This window comes from Pseudonaja textilis, chromosome 3 (genome assembly GCF_049901715.1).
Source record: "Pseudonaja textilis isolate UNSWEBS1 chromosome 3, rPseTex1.2, whole genome shotgun sequence".
NCBI lineage: Eukaryota > Metazoa > Chordata > Lepidosauria > Squamata > Elapidae > Pseudonaja > Pseudonaja textilis.
The window spans coordinates 180,059,600-180,074,473 of record NC_141992.1 but is presented as its reverse complement, the minus strand read 5'-3'; the positions used below and the strand labels follow the sequence as shown (position 1 = coordinate 180,074,473).

The 14,874-nt window shown below is 41.9% G+C and overlaps 1 protein-coding gene across 1 annotated transcript; it reads left to right on the top strand.

Annotated features, from left to right (window-relative positions):
- The first annotated feature begins 9,213 nt into the window (after positions 1 to 9,213).
- Positions 9,214 to 12,262, top strand: TMEM74 (transmembrane protein 74). Its single transcript, XM_087931630.1, has one exon. It carries the CDS (start codon positions 9,462 to 9,464, stop codon positions 10,398 to 10,400), a length of 939 nt encoding a protein of 312 aa, XP_087787756.1. The 5' UTR covers positions 9,214 to 9,461; the 3' UTR covers positions 10,401 to 12,262.
- Positions 12,263 to 14,874: the final 2,612 nt, after the last annotated feature.

Below are 14,874 nucleotides of genomic sequence, written 5' to 3'. Positions count from 1 at the left end.
GAGACTATGCTCATTAACCCTTCACTTCCCAAGTCCACTTCTTGAAATATTAATGATGATCCCTATTATAACAATCACAGGCTGGTGAAACACACAAACCAGACCTAAGCATTTTTTTAAAAATTACACTTAAGCTCATTGCCATGTGGTTGCATATTTGGCATACAAAGGAATTTGGATTTATTGTGTTGGCAACATGGGATATACCATTCTCAAATAAATAAGGAATTCAAAGTCAAAAACTTCCACCTTTCCTTTTAAGTCTTTGAAATGATACAGTAATTCCTATTAAAGTAATATTAAAACCCATTCAGATATCTGAGTTAGCCACAGAAACACCTACACAAACAGAAAGGTAGACACTAATGGCTATTCCTTGACATACCATAAACTTAAAACTTCATTTTTCTTTCCCTCAGAATGTTTTATTTGCAGAACTTGAGATATTAAACCAACCATAAGCAGTTTCTTTTTCTTTTTCAGAAAACATTAGTAATTTTGAAAGGTATACTTATGTAACAGATGAAACTCTCTATTTCTGAAATAGTCCTTAATGTTTGTGCTAGATGAGGTTTCAAAAAGCCACAAGGTATTTGAATCAAACAAAATAACTCAGGTTTGGCTACGAACACATATTTTCTTCTTGGCTAGGCTTCTCTGTGTGTGCATGTATACATGTGTATATGTGTATGTATGCATATATGTATGTATGAATATACACACACACGCATGTACATATACGCATATATTAACAGATACAATTATGATGCGACAGTTATTTTCTTTTGTTATCTTTTTTTAAATAATAGTCTCCCATCAACAACATAATAAATATCAACACCCACTCCCTTCCTCACTCTGCCTCCTGGCCTTTATTCCCCATAGTTCTGGAAATGTGCTTTGAAGTCTTCTTTGTAATACCAAGTAAGATCTATAAGAGAATAGATGTGTTCTCCCTTGGGAGAGAAAGTTCTAAGGAATGTGATCATTTAAGGAACAGAGAACACCGTCAGTCAGAAGGGAATTGGTGAAAACCAAGCAGCATATTTGTTAAAGACACTTACTGCTCTCCACCAAATCCTGCTATGCTGCCTCCTTGTAGCTGGGTGTGTGTGTGTGTCTGTGTGTTCCTGGAGAGATGACAAAAGTATGCCAGCACTGTATGCCAAGAGTATATGCTCCCAGCAAGGTCACCCAAGTCATGAAGATAATCCCAGCTGCCATCTGAAGCAAGCAGGCACTTATGTTGGACAAAGGGGATATAGGAAGATATCAGAGGAAGAGTCATCAATTTAGTGACGATGAAAGAGTCCTAATTTCAAATAGTGTGGGAGCAGGCAGTAGCAAAGCAGTGCTGTATTTTATCAAGAAAACTGCTTGGATAGAAAATATAAAATGATTATTGATGATATATGGGATGATGGGCCCCTTGGGTCAAATGTCCTTTAACATGTTTCTGAGGCTGAGCCGAGGATCTTTATTAATTATTAATTTTAATGGTATTAATGATGCAGCTTGATTAAAGACTTGTTATTAGTGAAGTGACTGGTTAGAAGAAGACAAACAGAAGCTGCAAAGACATACTGGGAACATGGAATATAAGAAAAATGGACATGGGAAAGCACAACATAGTGAAACATGAAGACATAGCAACTCTACATTTATATGTTATCCAACACCCAATTAAACCAGGTTGGACACTAAGTAGTGCACACTGTTTATACCTCAACTTGTATAAAACAAAGAAGGGATAGTGTTGCTGTCATAGTCAGGAAGGAGTATAGTAAGGATAGTATTTGGATACAGTAGATGCAGTCAATGACCAAATAGCATCAAAAAGATATGTCATAAACTCTTCAAGACATACAAGATGTGTGGACTTAGTTTCCCAGTTTCCTAGTCATTTGTCTTACCAATAGGTGAAATTTGTTTTACCAACCTTACCAACTAAGCTAAACTGACATTGAGCTGGCAAGTACAACTAGAGATAAAGAGACATACTTTCCCCAGCCTGAAAGCCCTCCAGCTATGTGGACCTCAACTATTCAATTTTTCATCAATGGCTGTGTTAGAAATTCTGAGAAACTAAGCCCATACATCTGGAGAGCACTCAAATTCTGGAAATATGTCTTGAAAACTGATAAGTATCTATTATCTTTGGTCCATTCTTTGTTTGGGATATGTGAGATAAGGAACTGATAAGAAAAACATCATGGCACTCACTTTGGTTTCTCTTTTTTGAGGATCCTGCTGTGGTAGGAAAGAAATTTCAGAATAAAAATGATGGCAGTTTATATAGAGAGGAATATCTCCTCTATTATAAAATAACATATTTGGTTATTAGTCAACACCATTTCTATTTCATCTTTCTTAGGAAGGAGCAGATGCCCAGATAAAACATGGTTGTAAACTGTAACCATATAGTTTCTAGGTAATGGCAGCATATATCCTATTTCTCTTGCTCATGTTTTTCCAAACAACAAACTGAAATTGTTATGAATATGCAGCAGGGATTCAAGGAAAGACTGTCAGATTGTAGAAATACAAAGCAGAAAGAACAGTCTTGAATCTCTTTGAACTTATTGAACAAAGGTATGTTCCTTTCAGAAATCATTTAGAGATCAAACATTTATTTACTTTTGAGACATACCTTCTGAAACTTATTTCTGAGCCTCTAGTTGGATATAGGGATTATCAAGGGAGGAAGGGGTCAGGCTATTTTCTAAAGCTCCTGTAGGCCAGACAAGGAATAATGGATGGAAACTGAACAAGGAGAGATTTAACCTGGAAACAAGGAGAAACTTTCTGACAGTGAGAACAATCAACCAATGGAACAGCTTGCCCTCGGAAGTTGTGGGAGCGCCATCACTTGAGACTTTCAAGAAGAGATTGGACTGCCATTTGTCAGAAATGGTGTAGGGTCTCCCACTTGGATGAGGGGTTGGAGGAGATGACCTACAAGGTCCCTTCCAGCTCTGATTATCTGTATCTGTATCTGTAAGAATGCAATCAGGACCATGGACAGCACAAATAGAAAGTACATGCAAAATCCATATTGATTCATCAATTTGTACTGAGGGACTAAGGTAAATTCTACCTGATGTTGTTGATCTTGACACCTCATGTCTACATGAACCATGCTTTGGAACTTTCTGGAAGAACTACAGACAGTTCTTAACTTACAACCATTCATTTAGTGACTGATCGAAGTTACAATGGCACTGAAAAAGGGGACTTATGACCATTTTCCACACTTTTGACTCTAATTACATGATCAAAATTCATACACTTGGCAACTGGCATGTATTTATGGCTGCTGTGTCCCAAGGTCATATGGTCACCTTTTGCGACCTTCTGACAAGCAAAGTCAATGGGAAAGCCAGATTTACTTAACAAGGGTGCTACTAACTTAATAACTGTGGTGATTCACTTAACAACTGTGGCCAGAAAGATCATAAAATGGGGCAAAAATCACTTAACAACTGTCTTCCTTAGCAATGGAAATTTTGGGCTCAGTTGTGGCCATATACTATCTGTATATGCACTGACATTCTTAAAGCAAGAGAAAGGCATTACATATTTCATGACTTTTACCAAGTCCTATATATCACATTTCATTAACAGAGCACTTAACTTTGCTCATAAACAGCATAACTTTAACCACCAATGGGATAAAGGAGAAGAATTATATTTCTGAGACCATATTAAATTACTGGCCAGTCAGAGTAGACAACCATGTACACATTTCTCTCTTTAATACTCTATTTGTCATTAACAATTGCACTGATTATGCTAGTCAGCAATTTCCTTATTCACTATTTCTTATAAAGGTGAAAGCAATATATATCTCCCATGACTGGAAATTCTTCCACAATGCAAGTTTAACAATACCAAAAATATACAAGAAACTCAACTGGCAATGTACATCAGGAAGCAGTGTAGCCTTTAAACATAATTATACTGATTAAGTAATTAAATGGTTGAGTTTCCATTATAGGTGGTCTTCGCTTAACAACCACTCATGTGATAACTGTGTGAAGGAATGACAGTGCATGACAAGTACCAACCATGCATCCCCATGCTCATGTGATTGTGATCTAGACACCCTGCATCCCCATGCTCATATGATTGTGATCTAGACACCCTGCTCACAATTATGACATTGCAGTGTCCCCTGGTCATGTGATTGCCATTTGCCAGGGAATAAGGAAGTTGGTCCTTCTTTAATGTGGCATCTTTATTTAATGATCACAAATGGAAATGCCAAAATTTCCATAACTAAGTGGTGCAGTCATGTGAGATATGCTTTATAATCATGTCCCTTGACGATAGAAATTCTACTCTCATGTAACATTGTTAATCAAGGACTACCTATAGTCATTTCATATGGGAACTGGTACCTGCTTTTTCTGTGGTTACCTGTACATAGGCTATGGTGAATTAGGGACAGGTGAGAAGCAATGAAACAACAGAACAAGAGGTAGTCTCATTGATAGCAGATTCACAGGGATTACTAGTATTAACAAGATCAAATAGGACATTTTTGCCATTGACTCCAGTACTGTTCTACCTCAAAACTTTTATTTTCCCTATGAACCAGAATTTATCAAGTTATCTGTAGGACTGGTAATATCCCTAATATTATTAGCCATGGAACCATTGGACATATTTAGAAGTTTCAACACATACTGAAAAGGCTCAAGTGAGTTCTCATTGGGCACTTTTTAACCAACACACATCATATTGAAGACTAGGTTTAGTGCCCAGAAACTGGGAGACCCTGAGTTCTAATCCTGCCTTAGCCATGAAAGCTAGTTGAGTGACCTTGGGCCAGTCATTCTGTCTCTCAATCCAACTCACCTCAAAGGGTTCTTGTTGTGGGAAAAATAGTATGAGAAAGGAGAACTGGTATATTCACTGCTTTGAGTTGTATATGAAAAAAGTGGAACAGTTTCTTTTTTTAAAAAAAATTCTAGTCTGGAATTGAGAATGTATCTCCAGATGTTCATAGAGATATTCTTCTTGCTACCTGCCATTCTTCTTCTCCTCTTTCTAATTGAACTTGGAAGTTTCTTAAGACAGAACTCCTGCTCTGTCTCTGTAATTTAGCAACCCTACAAAAATATCCACCTTCTCAATTAATGACAGCTGAATTTGTAACCTGCCTCCTCTGCAGCTATTTTGCACTTGTGATGCTGTGAACTGTCAAAAAAATCTGTTGCCTTTTGGGTTGATGTACACAGAGCCATTTCACACCATCCTCTGAGCCCTCTGTGAGTGGAGAATGTACCCCTGTAAAACCTCACCACCACCCCAACATTGTGAGAAACCAAATGAGATGATTTTGGCTCTTTCTCAAACTTTTCTTCCTTCTCCCATTGCCTGATTCATCTTTTAACCAGCTTTATTTGTGGCAACACAAGGCTCTGTGTTGCTATGCATTTTTTTTTCTCACCACCTCCACACCTGACATCTTCTGCAGAAGAAAAGTATGCTATTATAACAGTGCATAAAATGGGCCTGAGTATTTTACTACTGACAATTTGACAACAAAGTGAGAAGGGAGAGAAAGACTGGCACATTTTATCAGGTTGTACAGGTGGCCAAAAGTTCCCAAGGTGACGAATATCTCCAATTCATCTTTCTTTTTCTTATCTCCCCTCTTTCCATGATACAAGCTCCTTGTGCCAATGAACAAACTATGTAGTTTCTCTTGAAGTTTCCATTTCAGCCACACGGGAATAAAATAAGCCGGAAGAAGCAATTAGCCCACTTCTGTATCTTAAACATGCTTGGTTCTCTCTGTGTAGCTTTAATTTGTGGTTCCTATCACCCTTTGATTGAACACCAATGCAAAGAAATCTGGAATTGTACTGTCAGCACTGTCCTATCTGATGCTCAAGGAATTTTATTCTAAATCTGGTTGTTTTCTATAAGCACTCGTATCTTTGTGATAAAAAATCAACCATTCAGGTATTCAGACAACTGGAGACATGTGAACAATAAAGAGTAGCTTTATTATGGAGCTTTTGCAAAAGGGAATTCTGTGCTCATGGGCGGAGCCAACAGAAGACATGTTTCCTAGGAGGGCTGGGGTTTATATAGTTTCAAATATACAGTCTCTGCCCCTTTCCAGGTTCACAATCTATCCAGCTACATATGCCCCTACATAACACCTCTATTACTGTAGCATGCCATCTGTTTCCTTAACCTGTTTACCCATTTCCATTTCCAGTAATCATCATCATTAACATGACACTGGACAGCCTAACCTGCCAAATATATAACCTTTATACAAGACAATAAAGAATTCTTCCACAATATTCCAGTAAATTATCTTAGGTTAACACAGAGGTTAAAAATGGCATTACCATTGCTTTATATTTTCACAGGTATAATTTTACATATCATAATCTTAATGAAATTCTTCTCAATAAAACTCTTCAGGTTTTGAAACAAAATTAAATGCTCCTCAAATCCAGATTTTTTTTTTCCCCCATCACTTACACAAAATGCTGTGGAACTTTTAATGAAAAGCCAATGAAAGGATCTTCCCCCTACAACCTGATGCTCTTCACCTCTGCCTAGTATTTCAGACCCTGTAATTCCAGTGCAAGTACTGGATTGGCATCATGAGAACTGAAGTCCAGAAGACCCGGAACTCTTCCAGGTCGAGAAGGTCGCCTTCCTCTAACTGGAATTAAGGAGAACTTTCCCAACAGTGAGAACAATTAATCAGTGGAATGGCTTGTCTCCTGAAGCTGTGGGTGCTCCATTGCTGGAGGTGTTTGGTTTTCAATAAGAGCTTGAAAACCTGCAATGGTATAAGGTCTCTGGCTCAAGCAGGGGGCTAGATTAGAAGACCTTCAAGGCCCCTTCCAGCCCTATTCTACGTTAATATTTGTTAAGTGAGCTTTGCCTCATTTTACGACTTTTCTTGCCACGGTTGCTAAGTGTTAGGTTCATACTATGGCTGTTAAGTGAATCTGGCTTCCCCGTTGACTTTGTTTGACGGAAGTTTGCAAAAGGCGATTAGGAAAAGGGAAAGGTTCCCCTCACACATACGTGCTAGTCATTTCCAACTCTAGGGGGCAGTGCTCATCTCCATTACAAAGCCGAAGAGCCAGCACTGTCCAAAGACGTCTCCGTGGTCATGTGGCCGGCATGACTAAACACACGGAATGCTGTTACTTTCCCACCTTTTCTACTTGCATTTTTATATGCTTTCAAACTGCTAGATTGGCAGAAGCTGGGACAAGTAACGGGAGTTCCCTCCGTTACGTGGTGCTAGGATTCGAACAGCCAAACTGCCGACCTTTCTGATCGACAACCTCAACTGCCGCCGTCATAAAAAGGACTCAATAGCCAAGCATCTGAATTTTGATCCCATGATGATGGGGGATGCCCCAATGATCTTAGGTGTAAAAAAAAACCAATCTCAAGTCCCTTTCTTCAGTACCATTGTAACTCTGAACCGTTGTCACTAAATGCACTGCTGTAAATCGAGGACTACTGTGCAACTGCCATTCTCCTCAGCTTGAAAAAAATCCCTTGGCACGTCTCCTTCTTCCTTTCCTCCAGATCAAACAACTTCTCTAAAGATATGGAAACTTGGTGCAGGAGGGAGAGTGAGGCAGAGCAGAATACCGACCCCGAGCCCTGAGAGCCATCCTTGGTGTGTGTGTGTGTGTGTGTGTGCGTGTGTGTGCGTGTGTGGTTTCAACCCAAAGCAACCTCGTTAGACCGTGCTTGAACCCCAGACCTGACCTTAGATCAGGGGTGTCCAACCTTGGCAACTTTAAGACTTGTGGACTTCAACTTTGCTGGCTGAGGAATTCTGGGAGTTGAAGTCCACAAGTCCTAAAGTTGCCAAGGTTGGACACCCCTTCCTTAGATTCTGTTCGCCTTTCCGAGCGCGGCGGGACTACATTTCCCAGAGTGCCCCAAGTGCTCCGCCCCTCCGGGCTCATTCCAGCCCGTCCGTCCCCCGCGCTCCTCACCTCGAGGGAGGCAGGAAGGAGGGAGGAGGCGCGTGGAGAAGGGACCGCGACAACAAGTGCCCGTTCGGGGCGTCCCGATGGAGCCTGCGGGGTGACTGACGGGCAAGCGGCGCTTTTTGCTCCCGATGGAGTCAAACCTCTGGGGACCCCCCACCCCCCAAAAAAAAGGTCAGTGAAGAGGGCAAGCAAGGGCTACTGGGGCGCTGCCGGGGAGATTAAAGGGACGGGAGTTTTACGTTTACTTTCCTAAGATTGTCTTATCCCCTCGGTCCGTTATTCATTTCACCTGGTTCGCCGGATGTTTAGCCCATTTGTTAAGGTGTTGGCGCTGAACGCGCCGAAGCTCAAATAGCCAAAGCGGACGGGGGTTGATGTACCCCGCGCGCGGAGACGAGGTTGGGTGGGTGGGTGTGGGGAGTCGGACACACCTCGGATGGAAAACTGCGACTCGCCTCTTTGATCGGCTTCCAAACGCGTTGGGTCAATGTTGACAAGCTCTTGGATGGAGCGGCACAAATCCCAAGCCCGTTATCCTGCCCCTTCTCTTCCCTTCCATCCCCATCCCGACAGGCGCGTGCTTTCTGTTTCAGGTGAGCCGTTTTGGAATGCCTTTGCTTTTTTCTCTTATTGCACTTGGGGGAAAAGCGGAGAGCTGCCCCTTTGAACCATCAGCCAGAGATGATTTCACATCAGAGGCTGGGAGATGGGATTCCAGGAAGTGCTGCTCTCTCTTCTCCCCCCCACTCCCCTCTCCTCCCCCCCCTCCTGGGATGCTCAGATTTCCACTGGACAAACACTAGATCCTGGGTGACTTTTGCTCAGGGGGATTTTTGCTGGCTCCTTTCCGATTAGGCTTTGCATTTGAGTCTGGGTGAATGTGAGACGCCAAGTTTGACTTTGCCCTTTTGAATGGCATTTGACAGGGGGTTGATGGGTTTTGCCCTTGAGTTCTGGAAGTGGTAAAGGATCTGTGTTGACTGAGCTTTTCTTTCTTTTTTCTTTTTCCAAAATTTGCAAAGGGTTATTTCTAAAAGCCGATTAGAGTTCCTAAATTGGTTTAAGATAAGCGGAGTTTAGCTTTCAGTGGTTGGTTAAACAAGCCTTCACATTGGCTGTTCTCCATCCACTTGCAGAGACACTGAATAAAAACCAGGGTAATGACTATATAATCTCTGTTGCAGTTCTGCTACATTTGCCTTTGTCTCACAACAGATCTGCCAGAGAAGCTGCTTCTCCTCTTCTTGTGGCAACTGCAGGCTCAAAACGAAGGCGTCTCCAAGTAAATTTATTTAACTGAGTGGTGGTGGTAGTGGCGGCTGAATCCGAAGACAGCAAAATGGGAGCCCAAAGGTCAGAGGTTGCGGTCGAGGTCACCTCACAACCACTGAGGTGGCAACCGGCAGCCTTTGCCAAAACTACAGAGAAGTAAGTGGTCAATTGGACTTGTGCTCTGAAGCACCCATGGCATGTATGGAGGTCTTGCAAGTCACCAGAGAGGGAGTTCCATCCGTGGAGTGCCACGGTGTGGATTGGAGCTTGCACACTACACCGTGCCAGGGCCGGCCTGATGAAAGTGGGGCAAAGAACAGATTCCTAGTTACGACTGCTGAATGCTACGAGCAGCATTGTAAAGCTGCAGTACAGGAAGCCAAAGAAGAACCTGCCCGGCCCTCTCTTGCCCTCCTTGCGGTATCATCATTGTCCCCAGAAATTACCACAGCCGGTCATTTCACCTGCTCCAACTTTTCAAAGGAAGAGAAGGAGACGGCCTCCAAAAATGCCTGTTGCTGTGAATCGGAAACGTCCTTCACCTGTGTGGATGAAAACACCAACCACCTCAATCACCCAGGGAGTCTTGGACATCGTAGCTGTTGCCAAGACCAAGAGTTCCTTCCCCACCCTGACCCGGACACAGAGATGCCTTCAGAATGGCCCTATGATCCACCTTCCTTAATTTCCGAGGAAGAGGAGGAGGATGGCTCCGAAGCAGCTGGTGGAAAATCTATTGATTACAGCTTTATCAGTGCCATCTTGTTCCTGGTCGTTGGGATTTTGTTGGTGATTGTTTCCTATGTGGTGCCCAGAGGCGTAACTGTGGATCCCAGCACAGTGGCAGCACGGGAGATGGAGCGCCTGGAGAAGAAGAGCGCCCGGATTGGGGCTCACCTAGATCGGTGTGTAATTGCTGGGCTCTGTCTCTTGACCCTGGGAGGTGTTGTGTTGTCCAGTTTACTGATGATGCAAATGTGGAAAGGAGAACTCTACAGAAGGAGCCGCTTTGCAGCTTCGAAGGAGTCAGCCAAGCTGTATGGATCTTTCAATTTCCGAGTGAAATCCTCTACAAGTGATAATATGGAGTTGTCACTCGTGGAAGAGGAAGCTCTTGCAGTAACAAGTTAGCCTGGCCTTGATATAAGGAAGCAACAAAAAGGGGAGCGGGGGGTTAATTTGCATTTACATGGAAGCTAAGGATCCTTAAAATAGCTAGTGCGACTGACAAAAGTGCCTTTGCCAACACATGAAAGGAAATTTTGCATTATAAAGATGTATGATGATAAGCAGGGAAAAAGAAAAGAGCTCATGTTTAAAGTAGGTTATGTAGGTAGTCATTGGCTTACAACCATTCATTTAGTCACTGTTCAAAGTTACCAAAAAAGTGATTTATGACTATTTTTTTTTTCACACTTAACAACTGTTGCACGGTCACATGATCAAAATTCAGGCACTTGGCAACTGGCATGTATTTATGACTGTTGCTCTGTCCTGTTTTCTTGTGATCATCATTTATAACCTTCCCAAACAGCTCCTGACAAGTAAAGTCAATGGGGGGAAGTCAAGTTTGCTTAATAACTGCATGGTTCACTTAACAGTTCGCAGTGATGCTTAACAACTGGCCAAAAAAAGATTGTAAAATAGGGCGCCACTCACTTAACAATTGCCTTGCTTACCAACAGAAATATTGGGCTCAGTTGTGATCATAAGGCAAGGACTACCTCTACGGTCTATAGAAAGCGTATAGCTGTCTTGGTGTTCATAGAAACCAGCTATGGTGAATTTCCATGTACGTGAACTCTGAAGGAAGTTTCATTCAGAATTGTGGTAGTCAGTGGAGTGATACCACATTAAACTGTCTACATCAGAGTTCCCCAACCTTTCTGGGTTGGCAGCCCAGGGGGGGCAAAGGCCCTGGAACACATACATACTGTCATGCATGCATGCATGCTGTTGTGGTTAGCCGGCAGAAGGTGCAGATGGCTGAGGAGAGCGAGGACTCTGATGAGAGGCCAGGACCATCAGGGAGTGGACTGCTGCCTTCAGAGATTGTGGAGTCTGGCAGCAGTGATGAGGAGGTTCTTGAGGAGCCTTTGCCAAGTGCGCGTGCATGCAGGATTGCTCAGAGGAGAGAGCAGTTACAGCAGCACCGGCTACTCAGGAGTAAGGCTGCGAAGTAATGACTCCTCCCTCAAGAAGATAAAAGCCAGGTTTGGAAAAGCGTTCTTTGCAGACAGCAAAGAAGCTCTGAAGCTCAACTGGTGGACATCTTAGTTTGTGTTTGGAGAATCTTGTAAATTAGTTATTATCTCTGGGTTTTTGGCAGCCTTGACAAACAACTTGGCAAGGCTCTCTCTTGTCAGAGCTAATTGTTGGAAAGCAGCCTTTTATCTGTAAAGGAACAGAATTGGGATTAAACTTTGAAAGGTGGGGGCTGCTGCCTTTATCTGTCTTTGCTCTCTGGGAACCTGGTTGGGTCAGATCACATGCATACGGGCCTTTGACCATGCACACTCCCTCGCGCCAGCATTGAGCAGGCGCTTGCCCCATTTGCATGCACTCATGAAGATCAACACTGGCACTAGTAGGGATATGTGCTCACGGTGACGCTAGCACCTGCGCCATGCTTGTGTGACACTGCAATTGTAGTGGGTGTGCACTTGCACACATGCACACACACTGGCCAACCACTCACACAGCCCGGTGGTCAACAGGCCATGGCCTGGTAGTGGGCTGCAGTCCATAGGTTGGGGATCCCTGGTCTACATTATCAGACTGAAGCAGCTATTTCATTTACTTAGTTACTTATTCATAGGATTAATATTCCAACTTTTATCCAGCTTCCAATTGTTGCCAACCTCATCAGTCCCATGAGGTTTACTCCAAAGTCAGCTGCAGAGTTTTCCATGATGGTGAATGGACTTGAACCTCAGTCTAGCAGCTTAGCCATTACACCACAATGGCTACTTTTGTAACCATGAGACAGGTATTACGAGCTGCAATGTCAGTTTTGTGGAACCACTTCAGGGCATTAGGGAAATGAAAATGCTGCTCTTGAATCTATATCTAGACCTATTATTTCAGTTTCCCACACAATGATGCTAGGCTGAGGACACTGGAGGAAATGGAAGTGGCAATGTGAATAGTTAGGCAAGGTTTTGTGAGTCTTGCTGGGTTGTTAGGATTCTAGCAGTTACTCTTAGGTGCTGGATGCTGCCAATGACCCTGAAGATGCATTATTATATGGGAGCTCTGTTCAATTGCATGGTGTCTCAAATGTATGAAGAGGCCATCCCTGATTAACACCATATCATTGCAAAGCAAGCTGGGTTCTGTAGAAAGTCAAGAGTTGTTCTCTATTGTTCAGAAGACTGGGCATAAGATAATTCTAGTTACAGGAACTCAAAATTCTGATTGAATATTAGGAAAATAAAAACCTAAGTTGGGCATTAGAATCAGTTTACCAGAGAAGTTCACTTAAGTCCAAGGTAAGGTGGAATAGAGGCTGTGTGGTCTCAGTCAGGTGTTCCAATTCTAGATGCCCAAGTCCAACTTAGCATCTTGGGGAAATGCAGCTGCTGGTTCTTTAACTGACTTTGATTGGGTTGTCAGCCAAGCCTAGGTAGACAAGATCAGAAAAGGGTACAGGAAGATTAGAACTATACACTTTATTAAGAGAAGGTACAATAACATGATCTTGTAAGTCTGGTTGTGCTATCCCACCCCTTCCTTTCCATACTCCCGTGAAGTAGAGAAGTGTTTGCTTGAGGCACTTCCAAATATTATCTTACTTTCCAGGAGTTAAAGAAAGTCTCTGCCTAGATAATTGTTTTCACATACTTCTATCAAGGTGATTTCCCTTACTACATGGGTGAATATATCCAATTTGTATTGTATGTTCAGTAAAATAAGCATGAAATGGAAACCACGTTTTGTTTTGAACCTGGAACAAACAGATTGTTTCTTGGAAGTTCTGCCAAGTTTCTGGCTGGGATATTGTTGGCAGAAAACCTGGAACAAATTAGAAGTTCCAGGTTTCAGCTGAAACAAAATCCAAACAAAACTTATAGGACAGGTAGAGCAAAGTTAGAGCACTTCTCCCCTCTTTCATATTGCCTGTGCATTGATCTACTCACCAGTCTTTCTGCTACCTTCCTTTCTCTACCTCTCCTTATGCTGCACTTTAAGCCAAGGACATTGGTGATGGCAGTAAGGAGAGGTATGGAAAAGAGGGCAGGCAGACCAATTGGATATGTTGGTTTGAAGTCAAAGACAGCTATGCAACTATCCACCTAGTCACCTTCTCATAATCTTACTAGTGACTTCTCTGTTGTGGCTACTGCCATCCATTGCTTTGGCTCTACCCCACTCTACCCACCCAAATATTTCTGCCTAGAATACACATGTTTTGATCTGCATACAAAGGACTAGAAACTAGTTGATTGTGTAATTCATATACAGAATAAAGAGCCAGTGGTTAGAATGCAGTATTGTAGGCTAACTCTGCCCACACCCAGGAGTTTGATCCTGATTGACTCAAGGTTGACCTTCCATCCTTCTGAGCTCAGTAAAAACTTAAATTGTTGGGGATAATATGCTGACTCTGTAAACCACTTAGAGAGGGCTGCACTATGAAGCAGTGTATGAAGCAGTCTAAATGCTATTGCTATTACTATTTTGAACTGCCACATTTAATAGCACGACATCATGTGTCGAAGGATAGACTATCTGTTCATATCTAGACCAGACTTGATATATGCTGGCATAATTCAAAATAGACAAGTTTAAACAACTATAATTTCTGTGGGTCCTGAGAAAGCTTTTGATATGTTTATTGAAATGTTTTTGATGTTAGCTTTGTATAATTTTGGAGGGATGTATTTTATTTAAATAATAGATAGATATCTATAATAATAGATATCAGAAATAATAGTTATTTGTGCTGCCAGAAATAGGCTCACTAAAAAGGAGTAATGAATAATCTGGAGTTTTGAATGTGGGATATCTTATTCTCACATATGTTCCATCATTTGATATTGCAGTCATCATGTGATGTGCTAACTTTATTGAATCGGTCCCATATAATTAAAACTGAGATGCTATCTTGACTTTTGCATTTTAGTAGACCCTATGTACATGACAGGATAGCACTTCCTATTTTTCATCTACATCAGAACTTTTAAAACCTGGCTACATTAAGATGTATGGACTTAAGTTCTGGCTGGAGGATTCTGAGAGATGAAGTCCACCCATCTTAAAATTACCAAGTTTGAAAAACATTGTCTAGGTCATGTCTATAGTCTTTTCCAAAGAAGTCCAATGATTCCCCAGTCTTATTAGGACAAGAGATTTGGAGGGTAATATTTGGGGAAAAGATTACTGACGTCACTCAATACATGGTACTTTCAATTTTCTGTGGATTTTTTTTTTTGTCTCAGTAAATCCATAGTTCTCTCTCTATCCCACTCACTTCTCTAAAACATGAATAGTTCTCATTCTAAAGTAATAGCATCTATGAAACAGTTTTGTAGTACTGCTTCAATTATTGCAAATATGGGAGCTTGTTAGAATGAAAGGGATTTTTCCAGAAGAGTTGCCCATT